This window comes from Augochlora pura, chromosome 4, assembly GCF_028453695.1.
Source record: "Augochlora pura isolate Apur16 chromosome 4, APUR_v2.2.1, whole genome shotgun sequence".
NCBI classification, from domain to species: Eukaryota; Metazoa; Arthropoda; class Insecta; order Hymenoptera; family Halictidae; genus Augochlora; species Augochlora pura.
The window spans coordinates 6,513,266-6,531,786 of NC_135775.1; the positions used below are offsets into that span (position 1 = coordinate 6,513,266).

The 18,521-nt window shown below is 42.3% G+C and overlaps 1 protein-coding gene across 8 annotated transcripts in view; it reads right to left on the reverse strand.

Annotated features, from left to right (window-relative positions):
* LOC144469395 (monocarboxylate transporter 12) overlaps window positions 1-18,521 on the reverse strand; it is a 59,816-nt gene that overhangs the window by 8,924 nt on the left and 32,371 nt on the right. For 5 of the 8 annotated variants that reach the window (XM_078179613.1, XM_078179615.1, XM_078179612.1 and 2 more), the window contains exons 10-12: window positions 18,113-18,352; window positions 17,186-17,311; window positions 12,663-15,954 (exon numbers count right to left, since the gene is read on the reverse strand). In XM_078179613.1, coding sequence (XP_078035739.1) covers window positions 15,794-15,954; window positions 17,186-17,311; window positions 18,113-18,352 — 527 coding nt within the window. In that variant the 3' untranslated portion in view covers window positions 12,663-15,793. Of the gene's footprint in view, window positions 1-8,800; window positions 9,276-9,578; window positions 9,685-12,662; window positions 15,955-17,185; window positions 17,312-18,112; window positions 18,353-18,521 lie in introns of those variants that run through there. The other 3 variants (XR_013493965.1, XR_013493964.1, XR_013493966.1) reach the window with 3 other exon arrangements.

Genomic DNA, 18,521 nt, shown 5'->3' on the forward strand with positions numbered 1-18,521 from the left:
TTAACCGTTTCCGGGAGATTAAATTGAGCCCCGCGGACGAAAAAACGAAAGGAAAACACGACCGGGGGCTTTCGCGGAGCCTCGAAACCGTTCGCCGATCGTAAGCGGGAATTTTAATCTGATTAATGCCCGCGAAGAAAGGAGCTTGGAAGAACAGCCAGCCGAGAGAATACCGGGGTTATTGTTCGTGGCTCGCGCCCCGGAAAACCCGCTGATCGAATTCCTTTATGCGGCCGAACAACCTCCGCGGCGATTTCGTTTCATTTAAGCGCCAGTTGATTAACCCCTCGCTGAACCGCGTCCCGAAATTCGATATTTATGGTATATCGGCGAAACGCGGCCGCCGTTTCTTCCATCTTCCGCGGAAAATCCGGTCCAATATCGAAACCAAGCTATTATTCAGTGCCTCCATTTTCAATTTTCTGGATCTTTTATTCCGACATTGATGTTCCGGCACCGGTTGTGATCGAATGATTAATCTTACAAAGGAAGCCTAGCGAGAAAATAACAACTTTCTCAATTCGAGCATCATAAATCAGTGTTTCTTAAATATAAAAAATTAGTCGTTAATCTAATACCGAACAAACGATCTACTGTATATTATTCTTAGTTAGTGCAACGAATAACAAAAGCACGAGAAATTAAACTTTTCACTGAACAATCTTTCACCGAAGTGAGCGAAGTTCTCTGGAACCTCGGTTTGAATGACAGCCACTTCTCCCAACTTTCATCGACTTATTCCATTTGTCACTCACTTGATCGTTTAAAGTCTCGAAAGGTTCGTATTCGCCGGAAAAATCTGTCAGAAGTTGCGTGCCACGGCGGTCTAAGCCGCTCGGCAGGAAACGAAATTGACCAAACCTCGTCGCCGAAAAGTCGTCGAACAGAACGAATCGGTGTTGGGACGTGCATGCATCCGTCGAATGCGTCGATGCATTACCGCGGCCAGGCTTGAATAGACGCGTTCAGGCCCGTTCCGAAATTCCGGGCACGTGGACACGCGGGGCTGATTTTCAATTTCCACGCGGACGGGGCCGGGCGACGCGCGGCGCTGGCTGCGTCTGAGCGGAATACGAAGGACCGGAACCACCCTCGCGCGTGTTCCCCGAAGCTTCTTCCCGGTTGCCGAGTGGAGTCTTTCAGCCGAATCCGCGGAATCTGATTACCCGGAGTAGCCCCCGCGAAGTGTTTTCGTGCCCATCGAGACTGCTTTCGTGTATGGTACAATATTTTTCAGGTGTTTAGGCGAACGATGCTATTACTTCTACCGGTTGCTGACCCCGTGCGAGAACGGAGAGGGAGCTGGTGCAGACTATAGCGATTTCAGACCTTGGAAGCTGCACTGCATTCTAAACTTCTTTCTTTCGATTGTTGGACTGTGAACTGTATTATATGTCTTCGTGAAAAGGCGAATTTTTATCAGCTAATTTTTAGGGGATGGAAATAAGTTGAGACATTTTAAAGGATTTTGTCATGCTTCGAGAAAAATTTTGTGGAAATTCCTTCGGATGCTTGCCTTTTATTTCAGTTTTAGACAATATTGTTTATTTAATAGATACGAGATTATTACATGTAGTATATACAGGATGTTGAAGAACATTTCTCAAGACTTTAAGGACTTACGATGCTCAGCGAGAAGAGTAAAAAACTTCCAGGTAATATAGATCCAAAAGTCAACCCTTTCAAGAGAAAATCAACTTTTAACGAGTTTCTCTGCAACGCATTGACCTCATTGAAACACCTTTGTCTTGACATATAATTCAATAAATACTTTTTAGGCTGGTTGTACATTATTAATGTATAATGTCTACAGTCTAGTAAACACACACTTGTCTTTTTCAGTAAACAATGTAGACGATATTAGCAATGTTTGACAAATAGGGTACCAGTTATAGATCTTATGCTTGTATACGAAAAATGCAGATTTATTTATTTCTTAAGGATTCCGACAGCTCAAAGTAGCCTGATGAAAACGTAGAACTGTATCGCTTAATTTGAAGAATAATATTGAAAACACAGATCAGTAATCCATCATATTTAGTCGGATTCGTAGTTTCCCTTTCGAAAATTAGAACATCTATCTAATCACATTTCCTCTATATATCGTATGATCGATGAAGAGCTCGTGTCAGCCATTTCTTGTCTCCGGAGTATATAAGCCTGTATCCGGGGAGTTATAAACACCGAAACATTTAGGAAAGTTTCGACGTCTGTCTATTTTCTTGAAAAACATGCCGTAACTTTTGGCTGAGAAAACAAGTTTTCGTTCGACTTCCAATAACTTATTGCCAATAAGATCGATATGCACGTAAACATCCGCAGTCCAACCAGCACTATCCTATCAATGCTATTCCAGAGTGATTGAATAACAACCATACGTAGAAACGGTCATCAATCGGTACAGTAAACGGAACTGCACGCAGAAACCCTCTCCCTTTCGAAACCCGTTGCTCGGAACGAAGCTTCAAATAAAATTTACCGACGTGTGTACAGTTTATAGGGATACGGGGTAATGTACTCCAGCATTTTACAACCTCCGGCGCAAAGTGCTCAATCGAAATCGTTGTCGCTGCCGTAAACCGTATTATTTGCACTCGCGCTAAGCGAAGGAAACTACGCTGATTCCGAAGAATATTAAGAGTGCAATAAATGGCCGGAGCGTGGAAATTTCATTGCTTATATGTGGGTAAGTATCAATGCTATAGAAAAAAATAAGATACGAAAATGAAGTCTAGAAACGTGCGGAAAAATATAATTAGAGTATTGGTCTCTAGAATAATGAAAATTACCACGTGATAAATAACAAAAAGTCAACTTTCAATTTTTTATATTTTTTCATTCAACCGTTTAGACTGCTCTATGAAAAGAGGAGCAACCGAAAATATCGAGCATAAGGAAGCAAGAAATATTCTACAATTTTAAAACTGATAAAAAATGTAGGAATTAGAAGTACCGAATATGACGGTGTAAAGAAAATGTTGATAACAAGAGTCCTTTATCTCTAAGAACAAATAATTTAACGTTATTGGGGAAAGAGCATCCTTCAAAATTTGTATCGGGACAACTCGCTGTCAACACTACTTGCAAAGAAAATATCTACTATAAATAACAAACAAACGGTTCACAAGGGCTACCAAACATCCCCCCTTCATTAAAATCATCCCCAAGGGACGACGACATCTACAAAACTACTTCACTTTCTGCAGCACGAATAAAACTTTTCTATAATTAGCATCACTACCAAAACTATCCTACGAAAGAAGCATCTACCCTAAATAACAAACAAAAGGGTGCAAAAAAAGCTACCGCCAATCTGTTCCGATGGAAACCATCTCCAAATACATCTACGGAACTACTCTACTTCCCGCAGTACGAACAAAAATACTTCATGTACACTAACAATAGTTACACGACCCGCCGAACTACATTTCGTGAAAGGTGGTAGCAGCAGCAGCAGCTTCGAGCCTGGCACCCCTGTCAATCCTCGCGCCTCAACGTGCTCGATGTAGCACGCGACTGGTGTCTAGCCGAAGGTGAACGGTGTCAGACCGCCGTCCAATAAGAGCAGAGCAACCAGGAGACCCTTTCCACCCGGTCCGGAGGGTGTGCACCCCTTCTACCTCCCTGTTCGGCAGAACCACGTGGATCCCCCGGTGACGAGGTCCGCGTCCGCAGCGATCCCCGTTATCACTGGCTACTACCTTGTCAACAATCCGCCGCGATCTTGTTGGATCCAGCAGTGGCGGCGGAAGTAGCAGCCGAGGTTTGTAGCCGGCGGTAGCGCAGGTAGATCCTCGGCGACCGACCGCAACGGGGAACGGTGTGACGCGCGCACCTGTCGTGCGAACGAGCCACGAGGCGAACTGCTCGGTGCACGGGCCGACACTCGACTGGACCGCGTCGGGGTGAAATGGAGAAAGCCAGAAACAGAGCGAGAGAAAGGGCCAAGGGACCGAGCGAGACCGAGAGCGGAACCGAGAGCAACGGAGAGAGGACCCGGAGAGAGGAAGATCGGCGGCGGGGTTGCGAGACGAAGGGTGAACCTACAGGAAAGAATAGGAGGCCGAGAGAGAGAGAGACGGTGACACGGGGATAGAGAGGTTTTTCATGGAGAATAGAGAGAGTGTGTTCAACGAAGAGGGTGTTCAAAGAGAATAGAGAGAGCGTTCGCGGGGAATGAAGAGAGGGCGCGTGGAGGATAGAGAAGGTGTTCACGGTGAAGGGGGAGAGGGTGCATGGCGAACAGACAGAAAGATAGAGCGAGAGGGTGCATGGCGAACAGACAGAAAGATAGAGCGAGAGGGTGAATAAGGAGAAAGAGAGCGAGGGAGAGGAGAGCGGAGGACAGAGAGGGAGGATGCTGCGGATGCGGAGAGTAGGCTCGTTCCGTCTCAGTCTGGCTTCGCCGCAGCGCGTCGCGGCGCATTTCATCCCCCTTTCGAGCCCCGAGCGACCCACCACCCCCGTCACCGGTCCCTTCGCCCCTCTCGCGCCACCACGAAACCCCCTACACTAACCCCCGGTTCCATGTCGCAATGTATCTGCAGTCGGAAGCAGAGAGACCCCGCCGCTGCCTTCGAGACACCGCGACGCGAAAGCCGGCGAAGAGCCTCCTGCGACTTTCCTCGCTCTGTCCTCAGCCACTCCAGCCCTTTTCTCGTACCTTCAGCCATCTCCTCGTCCTCCTCTTCAACCTCTGGCCGCTCTGAGCGCGAAAATTCACCTATTTTATGCTCCCGTTGCTGTCAAATCCATTGCTCTAGGACTCCGCTGCAGTTTCACGCGGCTCTTCAACCCCATCCACAAGAAGCGCCATTAGAAATTGCTATGGCATTATTCGAAACGATTTTCGTCCTACACGATAACGCAGAATATATTTCGTGCCTTAGGTGCCGACGAATTCCACTGTGACCTTAGTATCCGATGCGGTTCGATGCGACCTTTGCAACTTATGCACGCGAGGCGTAATTGGAAATGATCGCGGCATGACTTTAATCGTGTAAGACGCCACTGAAAATTACATTTAGAAATAATTTCTAAATGTTGCGACGTCGCAAGACATAATTTGCCTTGGATTAAAAAAACTATTTTAGATTTAGTATTTAAATAGCTCCAAGTAGAAAGGGTTAATCGAATTGAAATTGGAAAGTTAAGACGTATCACAGCGATTACATTTTCACATTCTTATCCGCGTGTTGGCAAACTGCTGAGTATGACTATTGACGGTGAGCAGTATATTTTCTGGACCGAAGCTGTGTCGATAAATGTGGTCACAGTAAGTAGTGAACGTGGACAATATTTTTGAACGTAGTCTCTCGACACATATAGGTACAGACAGTATATTATGGTTCACAAAACAGATGTCACTCGCTCCATTCAAATATTTGTCTTCTCGTAGCAAATTAATCACGGCGAAGAAGCTTAAACTACTGCAGCTGACGGGAAAGTCGGAATATTCAAGGAACGTGCGAAGGTTTGAATATTCTCTCGCGCGCGACACGCTTACGTACATTGTTTTCCTTCCCAGTCAGAGATACAATTTTTCTACAATGCATTTTCATTCGTACGGTGTCAAGAATTCCGAGCAGCATGAAACGCGCGTGAACGGTCAAAAACTTTCTAACCTACGAGGAAAATGTTTTTAGCAAACCTCCCCACGGCTTCAAAATAAGAATACATCGGAAACATACGTCGGACCGTGTTCTTTCTTTTTTCCCCCCAAATTTAACACTGCGCGCTATTTAACAAAGAAAGCTTTTATCCGAATTGAAAAGTCGAGGCGCGTTTCGAACAGCAAAATAGCGACTGTAAAATCGTGGAAGAATAATATAATTTTCAAGGTGTGACTGCAGGGCTGCGATGCCATATTTTCGAGCAGCCCGCGAGGTTTCTACGCTGGAACCACTCGGAGTCTACTTCGCCGCGCCGGAAGTAACACTTTATGGGGAAAAATGCGGAGATGGGTCGCGAAGGCCCTCGAAAGGGAGTTAAAGGGGAATAATTGTTTTACAGGGCGAGCGTAAATGGAACAGCCCGGGCCAAGAGAGGCGCAATAATGAGCGTGTCCGGCACCGAATGCCTGCGAAATGATTAGGGCAAACAATGCGGTCGGTCTGATACAGTGGCGACAGACGGTGTATCGCTGCGAGTGAGTTTGTTGAAACTGTGTTCGGTGCATCAATTTGGTAGTGTACCGATGTCGGGGACGCTGGGCAATTTGTTTTTAGGCCAATTTGCCGGGCGAGGGAGCCAAGGGATTTTTAGTTTTGTTTTCGAGCTGTGTGCGATGCTTTGTTCGAATCGTATCGATTCGCTGTCGAAAACATTAATGATAGATTGAATCTGACAATCTGTATCGATTGAATCGTAACAATAATAATAATAATTTATTGACGTCAACGGGAAGAACCTTTCATTAAATGATGTACAGAAAAAATATGTTATAAAAGATATAAAAAGAAATAAATGAGAGTAAAAAGTAAGTAATTTTCTACGATAATTTTCGTTTTGTAATAAGAGCGGAGCATCTGAACAAACCAAAGGAATAATTAATAACGATATTGTGACGACGAGACTGTGGAGTTCCGTACAGCCTTCAGAATTCGAAGATAATTTTTGTTAATGTTGACGAACATAAAAATTGTGAAAAATATTCGCTGCAATCTACATAACGCGTTGACTTTGTAATGCGTCACATTCTTCGACGCCATCGCCAGATATTCAGCAAATATTCGATGAAATATTGACATCACAGTGGAAGGTGCAAAATGAGAAATGTCGAAGCAGAAAATATGTAGATGATCGCGTTGACTTCTTCGTCAGAAGCCCGTACGTACAACGTATCTCTATAAACAGATCAAACGTTAACACCGCCTCCCTGTAATAAGCGAAATAAAGATACTTATGAGCACCCTTTACGTTCCCGTTTCACGATCCTATGTCTGCCCATAAAGGGCCGTCGTTCGACCAGCGAAGTACTGTTTACGGTCCGCCATACTATGGCGTCGTTCGACCCGAGAACTTAATAACAAATTTATATCGAGGGCTAAACAATTTACAACGAAGCGTATAAGTAACGAGAAACTATGTATTCGCGGCGACAAAGCACCTGGAAAATAATTTTTTACCGTAGTTTCTCTCTTCAGCGTCGCATTTTGTACTACAGTCTCCTACAAGGGTTTTAACAACACGTCTCATGTTTGCAAAAGAACAAAAAAAAGACGTTAGCGGAAAAAGAAAATGAATGTGCATAGAATTAACAGCGATGAGGATGAAACGGTAGAAAGCAGAAGAAACGGAGTAAAACAAATTAGAAGCAAAAAGAAGGAAATTGGAAGGAAAGGAAGATGCGAAGAATGAGAGAAACGAGAAAAAGGTTAAAGAGCAACGAAAAAAAATAAAAATAAGACAAGTCAAATAAAACTACTCTTACGTTACTGTTATATATTATTACATCTTATAACGTGAAGATGTCCAAAATAGCACAAAGTAAAATATAGAAAAGTGAAATGTTTCGAAAATTGTATTACACCTTAATCAGTTTCTTAATACAATTTTATGAGATGATTCTGTTGTATTATTGAAAGATAGGTATCAAAGCTAAAAGTACTGAATAAACTGTTCAAGTACTCGATGTAAGGTTTTCAGAATATTTGCATGGTAATTCACATAAATTCTTAACGCCGTCAAAACCGGCATACCAGCCTCTATGTACCCTAAACAAGTTTTCTTTTCATCGTATCGTTCTTAGAACCACGCGATAATACCAGGGTGAGCGTGGAGTCCACGGCATAGACGATATCCGTCGGAGCCAAATCGCGTGCCGCGTTCGCAGTAAAAACTGATTCTCGGCCGTGGAAGTAGCACTCGAGGAAGAGGGTCAGCCAGACGATACTATGGGGCGAGCCTTGACGGATTGAGAGTATCCGCGGAAAAAAAAGCTCTCATGCCTCGCAGCTTTTTGCCGCGAGCAAGGAGGACGCCGCGATCAATTTTATCAACGGAGAGACACGCCGAGAGCCCGCGGAGAGCGCATGTTTATAGAGGACAATTAAGGGGCCGACCAACCAACCCCCCGTCCACTCCAAAAAGAACCAACCAGAAAATTTCAATTTTTGTTTCCGCTTGGAGTCGCGCTTATGTGGAACGCTGTGCCCGAAGGACTTTTTTGAATCCAATGAAACGGCGAAATTAAACGAACGGGAACACGGTTTTCTCGAAACTGGAACTACCGATCTCGCGTCCAGCAGATTTTTCAAACTATTCGTTAGCACAACTTAGGAATTGTGATATTGGAATTTGTAATTACGTTGATTACGAATCGCGATGAAATTGAATTAAAATAATGAATTCAAAAATAATTAATTAATAAGTAATGAGAGATAAAAATAGGTAGAACAGACGGAAAATGAATAATTTCAATCGCATTGTTTGAATTATAATACATAATTGCAAAGTAGTTGAATTGTCACTGATATAGAATTTAATTAAATTGCAAAATTGAATTGCAATGTAATTGAATCAGCAAATACAATTTCAATTGAAATATTTATGAAATTTGTTGCTTATTTGGTGACTTTTCAAAGTAAGAAAAATAGTATATTAATAGTATAAAAATAAACTATTTATGTTAAAGTCGCCACAGAAATTATGTATATTTTATTCGCGGTTAGAACAAAGTTCCGCTGGACATTAAGACAAGCAATGATGTGCAACTCCACCATTTTCTAACTGCAAACAATGAAAAATATATGAAAATATAATTAAAACGTTAGACACACGATCCATAGAAATAATGACGCTTTAGCAATCTCGCGTAGACGTAAAAATGTCGGACGCTCCTTAAATTTTATAGTAACACCTGCTATCAGCGAAGCATCTTTCCGGAATTACGGCGACGGAAATGAGAGAAACACGGACCGTTTATAGAAAATTCCAGGGAATTTCGCGTAGACGATGATTTTTTCAATCGGGTCGATTGAAACGGCAATTCAGACCCAACTAGGGTCGTAAAAACGAATTGCCTCCTTATAGTATTTACGACTTGGTCGAGCGACGCTCCGACCCGCCATCTTGCCACGCAGCTCTTTTTCTTTCGCGCGACTATGCCCGGGCATAAATTATTGCCGTTCGTTAAACACCCTCCTTTTCGGTGCTGACCTTCTTCTTTGAACTTCCTCGAGACCGAGTTTTTAACGAACGCCACCGTGTCGCAGGGAAGCTTGTTCTCTTTTTTTTCTCGGTGAAACGACGATCTCCAATGAACCGTCCTGTAACTGTAGCGCAACCGATCGAACATCACGTTTCGAATAAAAACGTTTTGCGTCGATTCCATGACAGATGAATTTACGGCAGTTGAAAGCCGAGCATAGAATTTGAGGCAGACGCGGCCAACTAAACGTCTGAGCGGAGCTCATTTTTTCAAATATGTGAATCGCAGACTTTTGCGTGTTTATGCGGCACTTTATTTTTGTAAAATAAACTGTGAAAATAAGAATTTTTTCTTTTTTTTCTCAAAATTAAATAATTTATAACCAAGTTCAATGTTCTACTTAAAACAAATGAATTCTTTGACCAACCTGTATATCTAGATGTTTCTCGTTACTGCTAATTAGCTGGTAACAATCTCGAATGTACTGCTTCAAACTATTTCGTCGTCATTTATTACGCCGTGAAACAGCTTGCCTGAAAACAGAACATACATATATTGTTAACGAACAAACAGATAACGAATATTCCAGATCTCAGAAATTTAACGTCGAGACAAGAAACCGAAGAGTAATGGCGCAAGTATCCAACGAAAACGAAGCGCGTTGTCACTGTTTCGTTATATTGTTTTCACGCTAACTGCAGTTTCTCTCGGCAAGTTATTTCGTGTATAGTTTGAAATGCATGAAATCTACGAACGCGTTTCGCAAAGATTTTTCTTGAGATCGTAAGACGAGCGTGTTTAGAATTGCAATTCAATTTTGCAATTTAATTTCATCGTATTTCATTTACATGGCGGTTCAACTGCGTTGCAATTCGGTTACATAATTATTTTAATTGAGAGCGTAATTCACGTACGGTATAAGTGAAATACAGTTCCTGAAATTTGTAGAATTTCGAACCTTTTTTCTTACCTATTAATTTAATATTCTTTAATCGTTAATTTTAATTCGAATGCATCGTAACGAGTTACATTGTAATTTAGTTGATTGTAGATCTGAATTACGAATTAAAATGTGGTCGAATCGTAATAGTTATATCATAATCCTGCGCAAGTTAACATTAAACCTGCCGAGCAGGAAACTCGATTGACGTGTGAAATTTTATGACGGCGACGAAACTGTAAATCTTCCGTCATTCTTATTAGAATGTCACTTGTTTTCTGCGGAACAATATTCCTACCTTCGACAACTTCGAAACGAAAACTGTAAGTCCGGTTTCTTCGGCACGGTAAGTTCAGGGTAAAGGATATTCCCGTGCCGAGCATTTTGAACTCCGCTGTACCCGCCCGAGGAAAACATTTTAATAAAGTTAACGCTTTGCTTGCAGATCAGCGATGAAAAAGCGGCGTTTATAAAACGAAACTCCGTTTCGCTGCAAACGCGGCAGCTGGGCTGCACGACGCAGTTCTAACGAAATGCAGAACGCTCACGTTAATGAAGCCGCCGCTCCGTGCCGCAGAGCCTAATAAATTGTAGAACAGCCAGCCCGTTGTTATTGGCAATGAAAGATAAGAAAGCGCAGCCAATTAGAAGTCGATCGAACGTTTCAATGATCGCGTCTACGCCTCGCGGATAAATAATTTATAAGCCCGCGGAGCCGTGCAGCTGCTGCGCGCCGCCACGGAGGGAACGGAGAGAGAAGGGCGGATATTGAAGGAGTGGCAGGATAAAAGAGACGCAGAAGGCGACAGGCTACGATCGCCATTAGGAAAATCCGTTTCCCTCGGCATTCCTTTTTGTAGTCTTTAATATTAGCTTTCATTTGCATGTCTCCCACCCTCTCTCCCTCTCTATTTCCCCCTCTAACGACGGTTTTGTCGTTTTGCAGCTGATTCACGGTGTACCAGCGCTAACAATCCCTGGCGATCACGGGATATCCAGCTGGAACGACGCGACAGCTAACGATGGAGCTATTATCCTGTGATTCTAACGCACGTGGGCCGCGATTTAATTAAAACTCCGCCCCGGGAACACGCGTTCCCCTCGTTTACGGGACACCGGCGGATATTTCGCGATACTAATGTTTTTCCCGGCGCGGTTCGCGCTGTTATGCACCTTGCGCTGTCGCATTCTACGCGACGCTACTCCATCGACGTTTCGTTCTGCAAAACGCAATAACGTGCGCGTTATTGTCAACAGGATTTCGCGACTTTATTCTGCGGAGGCTGCGAGCTTCTATTGGATGCACGATTTATTATGACGGCCGTCGTCGCTTCACAAATTCAGACCTTCCTTTGGTTCGGATTAAGGCCGATTTATATCGTCCGTTCTGGCACCGTACGTTTACCAAACGGTCTGGCTCAGGCGATCATTCGCGGGTAAAAAGATTCGACTGTTTTTATGTAGCATCGCGAATCGGTTCGACAAATAGGTCCGGCATTCTCGGTAAGAATGTTTATATGTTATATATGTATAATACATAACTGTATTTTATTTATCGTTATCGGATTATATTATACATGTTTGCTCGTAATTCATTTTGTGTACGCAACCATTCAATATTTCGAAATTTACTATTAAAGAAATCTTTGAATATAATTCTTACATAAAATGCAGTCGAGGTACTACCATTACCTTCTAATAAGAGATTTTGCATAGTTGTGCTTAAAGATGCGGTACCCATGTCCGATGATTGATAATTGCGAGAAGATATATTATAGTTATGCAATATGTACGTGATTAAAACAATTTTGTCTACGTGTTCTGGATATAACTGAATCGTTCTTAGGTACATTTGAAATTTTTACGTTAAAGTATAAAATATATTAAACACATTTATCTGAACCGAACTGTTCCGTAAACGTTGCGTGCCTGAACGGATGATAGAAATCGGTCTTTAGACATTCGCGAGATTAACGAACTCCAGATAATTGTTTACGATATGATACGGGATTTTAGGGTAGAATGATTTAAATGAAGAATTGTCCCCGAGGTACAGAAATGAAAGGCAGACAATGCAAGGACTTATGGCAAACTATCATGGCGTCCAGAAGAATTCGAGTCCTTGAAATATCTTTGAATGTTTCTCAAGTGGTAAACATAATTTTTAAATGGAAAATTGATAATAAGAAATGAAATACCAGGAAGGGAGATTGGAGCATGAGACAGAACAATGCCAGCCGTCTAGCTATTCCAATATTGCGGACGTCGGAATAAGGATGATAACTCACTGATGCCTCTAAATACTGGAAAATCGTATGCGAATGGTTCGAAGGAATCAAGATGGCGTACGTGGAGCAAGGATGATCCTCCATTGTCTTCAAATTTTTATTTCTGAAAGACAATGTTTTTTTTTTATTTTAAATAGAGAACTGCGAAGAAATAGGATTAGGATATAAAGTGAAAGGATTAAAATGTATGTACATTTACAAGGAACCAAAATGGCGTGGATGGCAGAGGAACGGCGCTCCTTAACTTCTGGACTTCAATGGCTGCAACACAGTGATTTAATAATTACAACTTCACGATTTATTTTAAAATTATATTTGAGAAGGCGCAGGTAAAAGGTCGCTGAGATAGAGGATTAAACCGCGATGCGTTACAAGAAACCAAAATGGCGCGCGTCGAACAGCTATACTCCGCGACCTTCGCGCCTCTCTATCCGAGGAAGACGATGATCTTAAATCGAAATGACTAATTCTACATTGTTGATTTATTTGACAAATGAAATGCACGCAAAAGGTCGCAGAGTGGACGCATTCGGGCGTTACAAATGGCTAAAATGGCGTACGAGGATGACACCTCAGCTCGAACATCCTAGGGTAGATTAATTAATTAGGAACAGTAGGAACGGATTTCACTTTTGAGCAAGTCCTACACGCCTGTGTCGACGGGGAGGAGCCGACGTCCGGATCACGGTTCCGGATATCGGCCTCGTGGTTAATTAACGCTATAAACAGCAACCGCAACGGAACGGACGCGCACGGTCTATTGAGATTACGTGTACTCGTTTATGCAAGTACATACGCCTTTAACGTACGGTCGCGCTGGTCGTGGACTGATTTATAATAGAAATCTACTCTCGGCGCGATATGCCGGAAGCGAGATCCCTGATCGATTCAACCGATCGCCTCGCATCGGGGATATCTCGTCGCTGTCCTGTCGAGACTAACACTAAAGCGTTACAAATGTACAGATTGTTACGGAGGAAGTGTTCCCTCGCGGTTCGCACGGAAGAATGTACAAAAGATCTTCCACGGGAAATCCAAACCGGACGGCCATTTATTTTTTTGCGGAGCAGGATTCTCGCTTTGTAAAATCACTTGCGGAAATTGTTCGAAGCCAGCGCTTCTTGAAATCACATTTAACCCTTAACTGGTACAATATTTTTCACAAAAATAAGTGAAGCGTTGCAGTCGTGATAGACTTCAAATAAAAAGAGCATTAAAATCTAAATCTAGATAAATGGTCAACGGATTTTTATTCTTAACTAGTGTAATAAAATAATAAAAACATAGAAAATGACATTTCTACTACAAGGTCATATAGGAATACGATGTTTACAGCATACCAATTAAGGCTTAAAATTCTGTGAAGAAATCTGCATAAAGATCGACACATTACTTCTGACTCGATGTTGATTACATGTTTGCTTCTTTTATCTAAGCTGTGTGTACAGTGCAAGGGTAAGAACATTCTAACCAGTATCAAATAAAAAAGTATTGCAGGCGAAATAAAAAGTATCGTACAAAATAAGAGATCCGGTCCAGCAAATCGCGGCAGATGATGGTAGAGTATTATACTCGGAATTATTGAGATAAGTTTTTCTTGCACCGTTGGTAATATTGAAAAATCAACTAGTTCCAGAATCGTGTTAACATGATTCATCCTTGACCCCTATATCGGTCAACATCACGTTAAAAACATGTTCGACGGGATGAAGATTCGATGGACACATTATTCTGTTTGATCAGGTTACATAATCAACACAGCTACAAACAGGAACGATGACAATTCTTTCGTACACGATCGCGTGTTGGACCCAGCCTGTATTAAATGTAGCAGGAGTATGTGATCGCAAGTATGGCAGTTCGCTTTCGGCTGTCTAAGAACTATAGCAAAAATAGATCGGCGAAAGATCTGGAGCGTGGTGTCGTTGCAAATACATACAACCGTCTCTCGGTCCACTCCCTGTGCCGTTTGGATCCAAAATGGCAGTTAGCCCGAACAACGAGCGGAACAACAAAAATCTCTCGGCGTTAAAATTACGGAACGTCCTTCGATCCAGTCCGTCGACGAACTGTCGCAGTACTCTCGCCTTTCGACGGAACAAATCACTGTGTACGACAGAAGGCACTACTCGTCACGTTCACATTAAGGCAGCGGTGGTCACGCAAAAGTCTCCCGTTGATAAACAACAAAAAATGCGTGTCACGGCACATAACGCGCCGCTACGGGACAGGAAAAAAGTTCCGCGTTTCCGAACTGGTTTCGTGGCGATTAACATTTCGCGGGAACACTATGATACTTCATCGTTGCTCGCGGTTCTGCGTTCACGTTAAGCCGCGTACCCACTTGTTCGACATCAAGCTATGTATATATTTCACATAGTTATACCGCGTAGACAATATTGGGTTGGTGGGAGATAAATATTCGTTCTGACTGGACATGCCAATTTCGCATTGCACTTAGCAGACCGCGGAAATTTATGCATTTGCGTCCAAGTTTTAAAGACTTCGCCGTTAATTTGCACTGTGGATTTTTACACAAATTGTTACCTTCATTTTTTATAAACGTATAAAAAACCACAGTCTAGTGCTTACATAATATTAAAACATTCAATAAAATTACATTGTAGACTGTACAATTGCACCTGAAAAAGTATGATTTAAACATCGACACGCAATTGTCTACAGGTGCCTGAACATTGTCATCGGCACGATCGTTAAAATTCTTTGAAACATGGTCTATGAATTTGTCTCTACGAATTTTACATTAAAATTGATTCTAAAAAATACAGTTCTGTAACCTGCAACTGTAACAACTATAAAAATATTTCTAGAATAGTATTTGTACAAAATATATACATAATTCTATAGACCATAAGTTATAAAGAATACACTTTCGTTTCTCTGAGAAGTCAGCGACTACGAAGAAGTTTCAATTATTCTGGGATAAGGAATCAACTTCGATCGTCGTAAACATCTAAAGAACGTAATTCTGAACCCGCGGTCTACGGACGCCCACCGACCCAAAACGACAGAGCACCGATCCAGAACGATTCCCAAGTAGATACGCGTCTTCAGGTCCCACCGTTCCCCACTTTCGACGGAAACACTGGCGCCTATTCGCTGTGGACGGTATTCACCTTCTTCAGTGTCCTCGAGCACCAAAGGCAGTCGCCCATCCTTAAAACAACGGCGAACCTCCTCGATTTCGTCAACGATTTTAACGTCTTCGACTTCGTCAACGGTGTGAACATCTCCGACGTGGAACCGTAGATCGCGTCCGGAACGGGGCGCTGATCGATGGGTCGACACGAACGCTCGCTATAAATTATTACGCGTTAGTATGTACAAATACATCGGCCGACAGCGAACGAGAAACAGTTCAGTCTGCGGCGGCGAGGTTTTCGGCAGCTTCGATCAAGATTTCGACGGGTCCTCGCTGCTCTTCTCCCCGTTCTTCTTCAACTCCCGCCTGTTGATCCACTTCAAAGGATAGCAGATCATCGCCGACACTAAGATAAGGGTCCCAGACAAGTAGAACGCCGTGTCGTAGCTCTGTGTGGCATCCATGAAAACGCCTGCGGGGCAGATCGAACGATCGTGAAAAAGGATCCGCGGGGATCAACGATTGAATTGCTGGGTAATTACGGAATGATTTATAATACGCTCTTACTGAGGCGATTATTTTCCACTCTGGATTTTAAAAAGCGAAATTTGCAAGTCCTCGAACGATTAGATAAACCGCGAACCGTTTCAACAACTGTGCGATACTATCTCTTTAGTCCGACACTCGGACGGTGATTGTTGGATGAGTCGTGCTATGAGATCTGCTATGATTCGTGGACGCTGAGATTATTCCGCAGGGTTGCGTTTTTGCGAGATATTTAATAGCGCGTTGTTTGCTTTGTGCTTCACAGTTTTCTCCTGCAGCATCACACATTTATCTTAACCATTTACATTCAAGAATAGGATCGTTGAAAACAGCATCTGAACTATGGTTTCTCAATCTTTTCTGGTTTACAACCTCCTTGATAAAGTTGCTTTTTGTTTACCATTTCGGATGAATTATCTCTACTGCCATAATTTACAGTTGAACGATACTTATTGTGTAATATTTGGATCTTGAAAAGATAGACTGAAAGTAAAGTCAATAAAACAACTAGAACAAATAACAAATAAAAAGAAGCGTCCTTTTGCAATCATAGGATTGATAACGCTTTAGTAATACTTTTGAGATTTGTCTTTTCGGGTACTCCGTGCAGATCCGCTAACAAACAGCGAATCTCCACACGAATTTCTATGACGATAAATCACTAATAATCATTATAATTGGTTCATCGTGAAAACAAATACAGAAATACTGTCATTAATTCCTATTAGTTTGAATGTAACGAATCCACAGATAAATCAAAAGTGCCACGAAGAAAGATCCACAGACGAGTGATTGATTTGGAATCGCGCGACGTCAGAGAGGGAGAACGGAATAATTGAAATTCCCAACTGTTATCTCAAGGTTCTCCGTTTCCGCGTGCTGTTAGCACAATGCTCCGATTACGCAACTGCTTTCGGCGAGTATCGCGCGAAATCGGAAATCACTTCGCGATCGTGTTGTGCGGCGTGTTCGAGGAGAATTAATCGAGCCCGTTACGCTGGCAGATCTACAATCGATATCCGCGACTCGTAGATTGCAATCGGTCTGATTACACGCTCGGCAAATATGAATTAACGTGAGACAGTAGCGTGTTATCGATAGCGGTGATAGCGACGATATGAGCAGGATTATAAAGTAATTGTCAGTGCTTTAATCACCTGCGAGAGGCGCGCCCACTGTTGCCGCCACTCCTTGGAACAAGAGAAGAAGTCCAAAAGCGTTGGTCAGCTTCTCCAGTCCTAGCAGATCCACCACCAGGATCGATCTCAGGGACGCGAACACAGCTGGAACACCATAACATTAAATTCATTACTCGGTGAAATTCATATTATGTTGAATTTTAAATTTACTTAATCTTGCATGGATGCGTTTTTGCGATACGCTAATTTTTGTGTGAGCAACGTGAAATCGATTTAGTTCCCCTAATAATTTCTTTCGTTTTTAAACGTCCATTCCCAATGTTTATTCAATGGTATTACATTGATTTATACTTTCAGACTGAAAATCTTGACATCAAAATTTCAATAGCAAAGCTGTGGGATAATTTTCGATTATTCAAGAAGCAGGAATTCAGGGCAAATTGATTATCGCATTGGCTTGTCGTTCCTAAAAAAAATCTACGCACAAAATCTTGCATGTTAAGCTCTTCTACCCATATTTAGTTGCTCACACGATCTTCTTAATTTGAAAACATCCATTCGCAATGTTTCTTGAATAGTATTACATTGATTTACGGTTTCGAAGTAAAAATCTATGCATAAAATCTTGAATACCAAAGCTGTGAAATTATTTAAAGTTATTCAAGAACTAGGAATTGAAATCAGTTCTAGTGCTTATCGGCAAGAATGTGAGAAATACTTTAGTGACAAAATGGAAGTATAACATTGGTAAAGTCTCGCGCGTACAAATATATGAAAAGATTAGTGTTTCGAAAATATTTTAGTTCAATATCGTTATCTTTAAACTGTGTATCCAAAACATTCGATTTGGAGATTTTGTAAACGCACTTTTCTAAAAGCAACGAACTCAGTATCAATGACCTATATTTTTAGAAAGTTAATGCAGTTTTCGTGTCGTATACTCACATATACTGATGCCGAACGAGGCTGCGTAGAAAAATTGGTAGCCCTCGGAGAGAGATAAACCGGAGAAGAACGTCAATAGTCCGCCAGCGCTGATGAATATGTTGTTAACGACCAGGGCATCGACGCCTGGAAAGCTGCTTGCCAGGCCACAGACGATACGACCGATCGTGTTGCCAATACCGATCACAGAGACGAGGAACATGGCCGAGGACTGCTCGATTCCTGCTTTCATGGCACGGTCTACGACAAAACAATGCGGGTTCTCTATTTATTTCGAATTCCCCTGGCCTTTGATGTCTCGCTCTTTTACTGCTGCATGCATCATTGTAGTTCACGTGGACCTCAACCTACTTTGTTTTATTCAACTTCAAATTCTATGGACGATTTACAAATTGGAACCTTTAAATCT